Source organism: Typopeltis vanoorti, chromosome 15 (assembly GCF_054136105.1).
Source record: "Typopeltis vanoorti isolate ZY-2024b chromosome 15, IOZ_Tvanoo_1.0, whole genome shotgun sequence".
Taxonomy (NCBI): domain Eukaryota; kingdom Metazoa; phylum Arthropoda; class Arachnida; order Uropygi; family Thelyphonidae; genus Typopeltis; species Typopeltis vanoorti.
The window spans coordinates 91,180,928-91,194,001 of record NC_143563.1 but is presented as its reverse complement, the minus strand read 5'-3'; the positions used below and the strand labels follow the sequence as shown (position 1 = coordinate 91,194,001).

The following is a 13,074-nucleotide window of genomic DNA, read 5'->3' as shown; positions in this document are numbered from 1 at the left end:
TTGACAAAGCTAGACAGTTGCTAGCGAAACTAGGCAGGATTATACTATTATACGTATTAATTAAAGAACCAGTGGTCTCATAACCACAAAAACTCTCGTTTTTTAAATATTTTATGACCAAATATGTATAATTTAAAAAAACAAAGAACTATATTTGTAATTGTCAATTACATGTATACAAGTTGATTAATTTTGACAGTATATATTAGAACACAGAACAATAAGTAAATAATTATTTATTAACTTATTGCTGATATTTTGCTGGTGTTATAACCAGCATCTTCAGAGCACAAAATACAGTTTGTCACAATATGCAAGACTACAACAACAACAACATGGTATAACAATGGGACTAGTTTGAACAATTGTAGCAACAACATAAAGACTAAACTCCTAATTAGGTGCCCTCTATGTCTGAAAAAAAAAAACAACAGAGAAAACAGGTACTAGTTATGTCTTAGATGACTTTTTAAACATAGAGGGTGCGTAATTAGGACTTCAGGTTTTGTGTTGTTGTTACAATTATTCAAACTAGTCCCATTGTTACCCATGTTGTAGTCTTGCATATTGTGACAAACTGTTTTTTGTGCTCTGAAGATGCTGGTTATAATATCAGCAATAGGTCAATAAATAATTATTTATTTATCATTCTTTGTCAAAATTAATCAACATGTATAACGAACACATGGCCTTCCTACATGTTTACACATATTCAAAATGATCACCTTCCAACTCCACACAATTTTACATCGGTCTTTGAAGACACAGTGCAAGTCCTGAATGGGAACCTCATTAAGTGTCTGGGCCATACCGTTGCTGAAGTGCTTCCCTTTCAAGGCATACTTCATCTTTGGGAAGAGGAAGAAGTGTGCATTGTCGTGCAACAGAAAACAATTGTTGTGGAACATTCATTTCTTGACACGTTGCATCTGGGTATACAGATGTTGCATTACTCCTAAATAATACTGACGGTTCACTATGATGCCCTCAGGAACAGATTCATGGTGGATAATTCCAGCAGCATCAAGAAGAAAATAAAATAAATAAAATCATTGTCTTGACATGTGATTTTTGCAATTTCTTTCTTCTGCTGGGGAGAAGATATTCCATGCTATTCCATTCTCTGGCGTTTTGTTACTGGAAACACCAACTTTTATCGCCATTGACAATTCTTTGCAACACATCACGAACTTGATGAGCTGCATGGATGAAATTTTGACAACATGCAATTCATCTCTCTCTCTGTTGTTTGTGTGTCAATTTGTGTGGCACAAACCTCAAATAAATCCTCTTGTGTAAATCTAAGATTAATCTAGCTATTTCCTTATCAACACCAAGCTGTACAGTGGGTAGACTAGTGGTTATTTGCTTGTCATCTGCAACAATTTTCACAGCTTTCACCACATTTTTATTTGTCCATGCACAAACTAGCTGACCAGAGCGTAGTTCATCCTCCAGGGACTCCCTCCCCTCTTTAACCATTGAAAACCACGGAACACCAATACACGGCTCAGTCATCGTTTTTTAGGTCTTGATATACTTTTATAGCAGTTTTCCTAATTTACAGTAAAATTTTATCATAGCTCTTTGCTCCATGACGCAACTTCTGACATGCTTGCTCCATTCGCACTCTTATTTCAACGGTTGCCACATGAAAACAGTTGTCACCCTACTTGCAAAGTTGAACTTGCAATTATAATACACTCTTGCAATCAAAACTATAAACACTTGTTACTTTTATTCAAAGGGCTATCCTGTAAAAAAAAAAATTTAAAAAAAATAAATAAATAAACGGAGTGCTTAAGGGTCAAAGCTATATAACTGAGAGGAGACCTCCACGTAGCCTTTAAAGGAATGCGGAGAACCGACCAGGGCTCTGACCTAATGTCCAACCCTCACCTTCTCGTGATGCACCCTGTTGGGTATCTACTTGGATACTGAACGAATGAGGATGGGCTGGCAATTTTTGGATTTAGCCGACCAAATTGTATTCTTATTGGTTAAACCAAAATAAAGTGATGGTCCAACATGACAAAATTTCATGTCGGCTGGGGCATCGTCTGGTTAAACAAGGCCCCCGTTGTTTTCGCCAGGGAACCTGGGCGAACAGCAAAAAGTCAGCTATTGGAACAAATCGGAAAACACACCCCAACTCAACATCACCAGAGTTAAAGATCAGTACTATCAACATAAGAAGCCTGAATGGCAAAGAAATGGAGCTAGCTGAGGAATTAGATAAGTACCAGATCGACATAATAGGAGTGACTGAAATAAAAAAGACCAAAACTGGTGAGATCTTTCTGAGCAATAAATACAAAATGTTATATTCAGGCAATTTAACAATCAAGGAAAAGGAGGAGTAGCCATAGTATTCAACACAAAATACGAGGCTAATCTTCTTGAATGGCAGTCAGTCTCAAGTAGAGTAATGTGGGCAAATAGGAGAATGGGGAACTGGACAATGAGACTTACTTGTGCCTATGGTCCCACAGAGGGTTTTACTAAGGTAGAAGTAGGAATTTTTTTGATGCTTTAGAAAAAGCAGCTGACACAATGAAAAAAGGAAAAGTTGGTCCTTGTTGGGGATCTAAATAGCAGAGTAGGAAATGATTGTGAGACATACAAAAATATTTTGGGAAAATTTGGAGAAAAGAGCAAAGAAATAATAATGGCAAATATCTGTTGTATTTCTGCTCAGGACATGAACTGGTTATTACTAACACCATGTCCCATCATAAAAATGTGCACAAATTCACATAGAGAGAAGAGGCAAGGAATAAGAAAAGTCTCATTGACTATGATATTGTTTTCAGTGATGTTTTCTCCCTGGTGCAGGACACCAGAGTGTATGTACAGAGAATTTGAAACTGGAAATGATCACCATTTAGTCTTGAGCAGGCTAAAATTGAATTTCATATTGAAAAGAATAACATGTAAGAAAGCTTTAAAGCGAATAAAAGTTGAGCAGCTCTCAGATGTGAACTGTAGACTAAAATACACAAAGATTATTGAAGAAAAAATGAAAGAGTTTGAGAACAGGAATCAAACCTTGGAGATTCACTGGCAAACTCTGAAGAAAACATTGATTGATTCTGCCAGAGAGGCATGTGGTGAGGTTGTCTGCAAGGATAAAAAAATCAGAACTCCCTGGTGGACACAGGAAGTTAAAGAGGCAGTGAAGGAAAAGAAGAAAGCATATCAAAAGTTCCTGTCAAATAAGTCAGCTTGTGCTCTTAGAGAATATAGAGACAAATGCAAGAATGCTAAACACTGTGTAAAACTAGCTAAACAAAAGTCATGGGAGGACTTTCGCAAGAATATAGAAAATAAATATCAAGAAGGTGGCAAAATATTCTGGAGGTTGTTGAAGAAGCTTAGGAATGGAGGAAAGAGTGCTATAAAAGGAGTTAGAGATGATAAAGGTGACATGAAAACTCTAGAAAAAGATATCCTTGAAGTATGGAGTAATTACTTTGAAAAACTGCTAAATGACACAAGCAGTGATGACAGCACAGTGGTAAAAAAACACTGACCAGGCATGCAAGCAGGAATGCATATCCATACTTGAAGTAGAAAAAGCGATCAAAGGCTTGAAATGTGGAAAGGCAGCTGGAGTAGATGATATTTGACCAGAAATGCTGAAGTATGGTGGTATAAGAGTCTTACAGTGGCTGCACTGCATAGTTTAGAAAGCCTGGACAGAGGGACGTATTCCCGATGATTGGATTGGAGCTCTCATAGTACCCATATATAAAAAGGGAAATAAAACTGAATGTGAAAATTATAGAGGTATTTTCCTACTGAGTGTTCCTGGCAAAATCTATGCAAGTATACTTGAGAAATGGTTGGGAAGAATTGTGGAAGAAAAGCTTGGTGAAGAACAAGCTGGATTCAGGCCAAACATAGGCTGTCAGGATCAGATCTTCACTTTGCGACAAATAGCCGAGAAAGCATGGGAATATAACAAAGATCTGTATTTAAGTTTTGTCGATTTGGAAAAGGCATATGATAAGGTGCCAAGAGAGAAGCAATTCAATACGCTGCAGTTATATGGTGTCAATGGGGCATTATATCAAGCAATACTTAGCCTTTATTTGAGTTGTAAGTCAGCAGTTAGAATTGAAGTACAAGAAGATGGTTTAATGTTAAATCTGGTGTGAGACAAGGATGTACATTATCCCCTCTGTTATTCATTATCTATATGGATCACATTATGAAGGAAAGCGGTATTAAACATGATATCAAAATTGGAGATGTTTATGTCAGCTCTTTGCTTTATATGAATGATGTTATACTTCTAAATAAATCCGCTACAAGTCTGCAAGATTCTCTGACTAAATTGAATAGCTGTTGTAATAGATATGGTATGAAGGTCAGCAATAAAATGACAGACAATGAAAATAGGCAGAATCATTTAAAATGTCAACTGTGTTGCGAATGGAGAACCTGTGGAACGTGCCTAAGTAGCTAAAACATTTTAGCTACTTAGGCACGATATTTAGTGAAGATGGTAAATTAAATATAGAAATAGACAACAGAATCAGCAAAGCTGGTATGGTGGGAAGTCAATTGAATAAATTCATATGGAATAAGAGAGAAAATAGTCGGAACACTAAATTAGCTCTATACAAGACAGTGTTCAAACCAGTTTTAACTTATGGATCTGAGAGCTGGGTCAGAAGTAAAACACTTGACCAAAGACTAGAGACTGCAGATATGAGAGTCCTGAGAAAGATTATAGGCATGAACAGATGACATCAATGGCAATATCATATTAAAAACGAGGATATTAGGAAAGAACTTGACATTGTCTGCATCCAGGAATGTGTTAGCAGAGCTAATCTCAGGTGGTATGATCACCTAAACAGAATGGGCGAGGAAAGATTAGCAAAACAAGTGTTCTCTGCCAGGTTGGCAGCAAAATGACCCAGAAGAAGACCAAGATATAGGTGGATTGATACGGTACAAAATGCCTTAGATGATAGAAATATAAGTTCTGATAATGTTGGAGTCTTGACAAATAACAGACTGATTTGGAGGAAAATTGTAGATAGGAAGTTAGTAATGATATAATTTTTTCATGTAGTACTATCATATCCTATACACCCCTTGTGGGTACATGGCAGGAATTTGATGATGATGATAAAAAACTCAATCTCATTACTTAATGGGTACATTGTGTAGGCAGTAGAATAAACAAAGTTAATATTGTGAGGAATCAAGTGAATAAATTTGTATGGAATAATAGTCAAAACACCAGCTATATAGAAGACAGTGTTCAAATCAATTTTAACTTCTTGCAGCCAGATTAGAACGAAAACAGCTGATGAGACCAGACTACAGATGTGAGAATTCTGAGAAGAATCAAGGTAGTGAACTGATTGTATTAGTGGTAGCATCATAATAAAGATGAAGATATTAGAAAAGAGCTAAATATTATCATTTAGGAATGTGAGAGCAGAGCTAATTTCAGTTAGTAGTTACTTAGCGAGAATGGGAGAGGAAAGATTAGCCAAGCAGATGCTTAACAGCAAGAAAAAGACTTTGAAGACCAAGATCTAGGGGTAGTTAGAAACAGATTAGAAGGCTATAATTAAAGATCTAAGAATTTTGTAGGAATTTAGTAATATCAATATCCCTTGAGGAATTTAGTTATATTCCATTAATCTAAAATGGTGTTCATTCTCTAAGTAATTTTTGAAACATACATTTGTAGATAGGTTATTTTGAGAGAAAAATTGAGATAGCTGAAGAAATAATAACATATGTTTACATGGTCAAAATGAATCATTGCTCCTCACTTACTTGAAATGCACTTAAAAATAGTGTTTCTTTTTATTTTAAGAGAAATTTAAGTCAGTTGTTATACTTCAGCTTTGTTGAGCATATAAGTTACTCTAGTGAATTAGTTATTGCAAGTTATTACATCAAATATTCAATAGTATTGCTTAAAGACTTCACTTTATTTCAAAAATGTGTTTTTCCAACAAATTTCTAGTAATGTTATGTTATTATGCAATATTGATTAACCAATAATTGCAAAATTTTTTATATGAAAGACATTTTATCAAAACAGTAGTAGTAGTAGTACCGACCTCCATGGAATCACTCGCTGTATGAACTCCCACATTCACTGCGTTGTACCGTGATTTAAATGCATTCGCTTGTCTCAGCACTTGCCACACTTTTAGGTAATGCATGATAATCACCTACCACTCCACTCAAAAAAATCTGCTCCTCACAACCTCCTTATGCAGCTTCCAGAGAGGGGCCTCCTGCTCTTTCCTTGTCTCCATTCATTCTCTGAAAAATCTCTATCCACATTATGTAATAATACCTTACCAACTGATGTCTTGATCATGACCCCCTCCCCCAAGCTATTAGACTGTGTAAAATGCATTCCTTCAATCTGTCCTTGTACTCAACATTCCAGAAACCAGCTTAGTCAGTGGTCTTCTCTTAACCCTTTCCATCATATCCATGCTTTGGAAAACCAGGTGACCAATTCTGTATGTAATAATCCATATGCTGCCTGATCAAAGCCTACGTATTGGTTTCATAGCATGCTTACTTCTGAATAACCATGCCCCCTGCATTATCTACAGTGATGCTCTGCTAATTTTAGCAAAATGTGTCTGAAATTCAGGTCCCTCATCTCCTTCTTCCTCTAAGGGCAGTCTTATGATCTCATCAGTTTTACACCTTGCATTCCATCTTTGCTTCCCAAATTTACCTTATACTTTGCAGTATTGAATACTGGTGATTCCACTTATTCACCTTGTCTTCAGATGCTCTTACAAGGCTACAAGATCTGCAAACAACTTTACATCACCATCCAAGTCTTTCACAGTATCATTTACAAATTATACAGTAATGGCCCAAAAAAACAGACCTTCGGAGCATACCAGTAGTGGTTTTCCTATTCTGGGATATTTGAATCCTATACACAACTTGCTTCTTCTTTCACTACGTGTTATTCCCGCTTCCTATGCAGGATCAGCGTGTTACTTCTTAGGTGCGACTTCTTGTTAGTATCACTCCCAACCAACCTGCCGATGGGGGGGGGGTATATTTTTGGCTGTAGTAGCGTATGTTCACAGGGCTGGAAGAAACCCTACTGCCCATGCCCAAGACTGGCTAACTTGGCTATGGCTGAGGAAGATCCTCAAATTCTTCACGTCTTGATGGGAATCAAAACTGGGACACTCCTTCCCCAGTCATATGGTTGCGAAGCGCAAAGTCACTAGGCTAACTGTGCCAACCCTATACACAACTTGCTAATACCTATCACACAACCAGGTTCTAGTCCAGTCCACTAATCTGCTAACCAATACTATCTGTTTGAGTTTAATTACCAGCTTATGCAGCAGTTTGTCAAAATCTTTTGGAAAATATAAATATACCACTGTATGTGCATTTCCTGTTTTCAGCATTTGTCACCTTATAATAACAAGTAAAGTAGATTGCCAAAACAATCTTCCTTTAGCAAATCAATGCTGTCCTTTAAAGAGATTGTTTCTGTTGTAAACCCAGTTCTTATTATTCGAAACCTTAGTCTTATCACCTCCTTTAAATCGAAAAGTTTGTACCACCCCCTCCCTCTGATCCTTTGGAACTTGGTCCAAACTCTCTGGAATATTCACTCAATACTTATGGTTTTATACCATGATGTTCTACAGCCTTGTGAACATAGTTTATGCAATTCCTCCTATACCTTCTGCTCACTCACTCACCCTCAGTGACTTTCTCTCTTCCCACTCTCTTAAGTTCTGCATGATGTCAATTCATGAGGATGAAATAACTTTATGAATTGCTTATTTAACATCTCAACTATATTCTCAGTCATTATCATTTTTGCTAACCAGTGCCATTCTTCCAAAATCATTCTTCTACTTGCCCCATATTGAAAAGAACTCACGAGGATTTTTTTAACACACACGTGCCTGCCTGCCTGCTGCTCATTCACTTTTGCTACCTTACCAAGTGAGTCAAGTTTCTCGATTGCTGTTTTGTTATTGTAGTGAAGCTTATTTCCTTAATGAATTGGTATTATGCTTGTTTTGTTATTTTGGATATTTTCTCAATTCCCATCAAATTATTTGTCACAATTAAGAAATAAATTTAATCAAATGTGCAAATGGGTAAGAAAGAATAAAGAAATATGCAGATCTCTAGTTAAATAATAATAAAAGATTTGGCTAAATTTCATTCATTATTTTCTGTATAAATAAGATTTTATTCTCACTTTAAGTTATTCAGAAGTTTCTCAGTTTTCACTGTTCTGAATAATATTGCAGTGTGAAAAAAAAATTATAATCATTACGAACATTACTTATTCCTTATAGGTTAGATATCATGAAGACTTTGAGAAACAGAAGGGTAAAGTGACACAGGTAGCTGATGATCCTGAAACTCTGCGTATCCGCAATACTTCTAAAATAATCTCTAATGTTGCTTACCATGGTGATTTAGAAAAAAAAAAACAAATGGAACAGAAACGCCATCTTGTGCCAGAAAAAAATGGTGTCCAACCTAATGCCAATGGTATGCTATAAAAATGCAGTGTAATATTTCGACTTTCAGTAATATTGTCATAATTTGTGTTACAATTTGTAGGTTGGAACTTTGGTTGTACAGTTGACTCTTAACTATGGGGAAACTCATAGGGATGAAAGGAAAAGAATTGTTTGTTACAAGGAAGGTGTTTCTATAACAAATTATTTTAAACATAGTGAGTGGGATTGAGTATCAGCAGTTCTTGGTATAGTGAGATTTGACTGTAATAAATTGTTGAAAGTTGAGTAATTATGTGTAACAAATATTTTTGCCTTTGCTAAATTTTCTTTGTTATTGTATTAAATCATGTATGGCCATGTTTTTACTGTTTAATGGAAGAAATAGATAACCACTGGAAATGATTTAATTTGAATTTATTAATCACAAATGCATCCTTATAGATGCAAAGATAAGAATGTTCAAAACAGATTGAGTACATAAACACACAATCCTACATTTTTGTCACCCTGTATATGTGTGGTAGGGTGATCTTAGTCATTGGGCTTATTTCAAAATGTCTCTCAGATTTAATCTACATTTTTATAAGAAGTTTTTTACCTCCCTCTGAATCCTATGGTCTGCAACTCGAGGGTAGTTGTAGTGTAGATATTGGGTACTTTTTTTATTTCATTCAGATGGAGATTGGTGATTATTTCAGTTTAACCAAAACATGTCAGTTTGCAGAAGCAGGTAGTACTGTAGATGCCAGTACAATTAGAGTATTGTTTTATCTCTTGGTGAGCTGATAAGAATAATTTATTTTTGGAAAAGCTTCATTCAGGTTTGAATGATTAGTTCTTTCAAAAACTTGTAATATTTGAGTTTGCTATGGATATAAAGTAAGTTATTTTTTTGTGATCTAAGTTTAGAGAAAGGTTTGGTTTGGGGATAGTATGCTTTCCTTTACTGTTACATGGTGATCAGCATTCATTTTAAATAAATTATGGAATCTACAACCGTATTATAAATAATAATTTTTAATTTCCTGACATTTCAACTTGATATTAAAGTCATCATATCTCTCTCTCTCTCTCTCTCTGGTGTACACATACTCCAGATGATTACTTTAATATGAAGGTCGAAACATCAGTAAATTAAAAATTTATAACACTGTTATATATTCCATAATTTGTTTAAAATGGAGATAATGTAGTTTGAGGATGAAGCGATTTGTGAAAAAAGTGTGGATAAATATCCTGTATATAAACGGATAAGGATCTTTTAAATGGATGTCTGGCTAGTATCAGTGAAAGCAGACAATTTTTTTCATTTTACTATAGTAAAATGGATCATAATGCTGTTTAAGTTATGCTGAAAGCATTTGTAACATCTCTACTATGTGGCACTCCCCATTGACATGGGGAACACATCAACAGTGTACTACAGCTATGGTGTGCTGCATTGACAATAGTGGTAAATCTGTTGTAGGTTTTGCCACTCTTTCTGGGGTGGGATTCACATAAAGTAGGAGATCATGCTCGTTAGAAATGACCTAGTCCTCTTTTGCATAATTAATATATATGGAAAAGCTTTAATGACTGTTACCGAGAGATAAAAAGATGACAAGATATATTTAAAAAGATACTACTAGTTTACTAGTTTCGTTGAATAGATCAACATCCTCAGGAATCAAAGAAGTATATAAAAAATTACAGAGACTTAAAATTGTAATAACAGAACAAGTATAAAAAGACAGTAGCGTGTTTGAAAAACAAATGTGAGTATGAGTTCCAAACAAACGTATACTACACGCTGTCGCGAGTGCGCAAGTACTGAACAGAAGCAACGTGTGCATCAGAGAGATTGTAACTCGGGCTGTTGTTGATATGAGAGGAATGTAGAGAAATTTCCCTGGATTCGACAATCTTTCTTTTGAGTTCATCGTAGCACACATGGATGTTAGAAGTTAGAGTCCAGTTTACAATGTGTTTGCGGCCTTTGTCTGAGTTAGCTGAAAAGAGAACGTGGCTAGAGAAAGAGAGAGCGCTAGCTCTAGTCCTGTTATAGGAGATATCTCTACGGTGTTCATCCAAACATAGAAGGATGGATTTAGCAGTCTGTCCATAGTATGGCTTTCCACAATCACACAAAATCTTGTTCACTCCTGGAAACTGAGTAGGAAGATGTTTCTGTTTATGTTTGCTAAGTAATGAACGAAGTTTTGGAAGCATAGTGAAGCAAGTTTCGAAGTTAAATTTCTTGAGAATCTTGGCCAGTTTTGGTGAAAGAGAACTGATGTAAGGCAAGGAGATGAAGGCTCTTGGGGAAGAGGGATCTTCAGAAGTAGTTGAGTGCCTGGGGGAAAGAAATTTGTCAATTTTCTTTGGAGAGAAACCATTGTTAATAAAAGTGTTTTTTTAAGAAAAAGGAGTTCATTTTCAAGTATCTGTGCAAATATTTGTGAAACATATGACATTGGCTCTTCAACAGTGTATGATATTAAAAAACAGAAAAAAAAAAAAACTGTTAAAGTTCTTTTCTGACAGTGTATCAAAAAAGCAAATGTTTGTAAGGAAGTCGATGACGGAGGGAAAAAGTTCGGAACTGGACCAAGTTCTCATAACCTGGTTTAATTTTCATGTAAGTGAAGGTGTGGAAATTTCTGGTGATTTATTAAAGGAACAAGCCAAAATGTTTCATGAAGAGCTGGAATTGCAACACAAGTGTGAATATTCAGAAGGTTTGGCTGCATCGTTTCAAGTCGCAACATGGCTTACAGTTTAGTGTGGTGTGTGGGGTAAAATGTTCAGCAGACAAAATGCGGCTAGTGCATATGTGGATGAATTTTCAAAGTTAGTTAGTGATGAACATTTACGTCCTGAACAAGTGTAAAATGCTGACGAGACTGCCTTGTTTTGGAGATGTACGCCAAAAAGAACTCTAACAACTGAGGATGCAGAATCGCCATCGGGGTTTAAAGCTTCGAAGGATCGCGTCACAGTAATGTGCTGCTCTAATGGTGTGGTTACCCATAGATGCAAGTTGCTCGTTATCGGAAAAGTTTACATCCGAGGGCCTTCAAGAGTATGACACAGTTTCCTGTCCATTACCGTGCCAACAAGAAGGGGTGGGTTACCACTGATATTACATTGGATTGGTTTCAAAACTGTTTTGTTCCTGACGCTAGGGCTCACTGTAACTCGGTTGGATTAGACCCTAATTGCAAGATACTTCTTATTTGAGACAATTGTTTGGCACATCCAAAAGCCGATCTTCTAGTGAAAGATAATGTTTTTGTTGTCTACCTCCCAACCAACTGCACATCACTAATTCAACCACAGGACAATGATATTATACGTTTTATGAAGTGCAAGTATCGATCCCTGTTAATGAGGCGCGTAGTGAGTTCAGTTAATTCAGGAACCCCAGTACAGAAGTTCATAAAAGAATTCAAAATTAAGGATGCAGTGTACTGGGTTGCCAATGCGTGGAAGTCTGTGAAAACATCAACACTGAAAACAGATTGATAAATTGTGGCCAAGTTTAATGTTTACTTCTCATTCTAAGGAAGACACTGAAAATAATATTGCAGGGTTTATGGTTCCCAAAGAAAAGCAGCTTATACAAGAACTTCTTGCTTATGTTAAAGATGTAACTAATCCTGGTTCTAAGGAGCTTTCATCAAGGATAAATGAAGATGTTTTAATGGAATGGATGAATGTCGATGATAATGTGCCTACAGTTCATCATTACACCGATTCAGAAATTGTAGATATGGTTAAAAGTCTGGAGAGAAATGCCTTTACAGGTAGTGATGAAGATGAAAACAGTGACAAAAATGAGGAAGATGTGAGAGTAAGAATCTCTATTGACAGGTTAATTACGTTGACAACTGAACTGCTGGCTGGACTAGAGCAGCGAAGTTTGGTAAGTGAACAAGAAATCATGAATGTTTACTTGCTCCAAGATAAACTAATTAGAGAAAGACCTAAATATATGAAGCAGCAGAAAACACAATATATTCAAGAAAATAGCTAGGAAGCAGGAAGAAGCAGCAGTGGTGTCCACACTTGATAATCCACTGCCATTAATTTCAAGTCAACCAGATGTGCTGTCACCACCATCAACATTTTATTAATTAAAATTCTGAAGAACTATTTTATTCAGTTGAACTAAAATTCTGTAGAACCGTTATATTTAGTTGGTGAACATTAAAATTTCATAAGCTTTTCATTTAGTGTTTAATTTTCTTTCTTTAAAGGACTATACAGGTAGTCATTTTCTGTTTTAAAAAAAAAAATATATATACAGCATATATAACCATCCAAAATCTGGAATTTTCAAAAATCTGGCATCCTTCAGGTCTGGAGGTTGCTGGATTTTTGAATACCTACCTGTACAAGCAAAATAGTTACCACTCATAAAAGAGAAGTTAATTTTCCAACGTGTAATAATAAACACTAATCTTACAATATGGATTGATTACCCTATTATCTGAATGGATTCTCCTTCTTTTGACATGCGCAGAAGTGTCGAAGGATCTCGTATCTGTGGCATGCTATGCTATACCAGCTTTGT

At 35.9% G+C, this 13,074-nt stretch overlaps 1 protein-coding gene across 6 annotated transcripts in view; it reads left to right on the top strand.

Moving 5' to 3' along the window:
• Window positions 1-13,074, top strand: part of Lasp (LIM and SH3 domain protein Lasp) — a 287,808-nt gene that overhangs the window by 96,556 nt on the left and 178,178 nt on the right. For all 6 annotated transcript variants that reach the window (XM_090405601.1, XM_090405599.1, XM_090405596.1 and 3 more), the window contains one exon: window positions 8,346-8,544. In XM_090405601.1, the coding sequence (XP_090261727.1) occupies window positions 8,346-8,544 (199 nt within the window). The remainder of the gene's footprint in view (window positions 1-8,345; window positions 8,545-13,074) is intronic.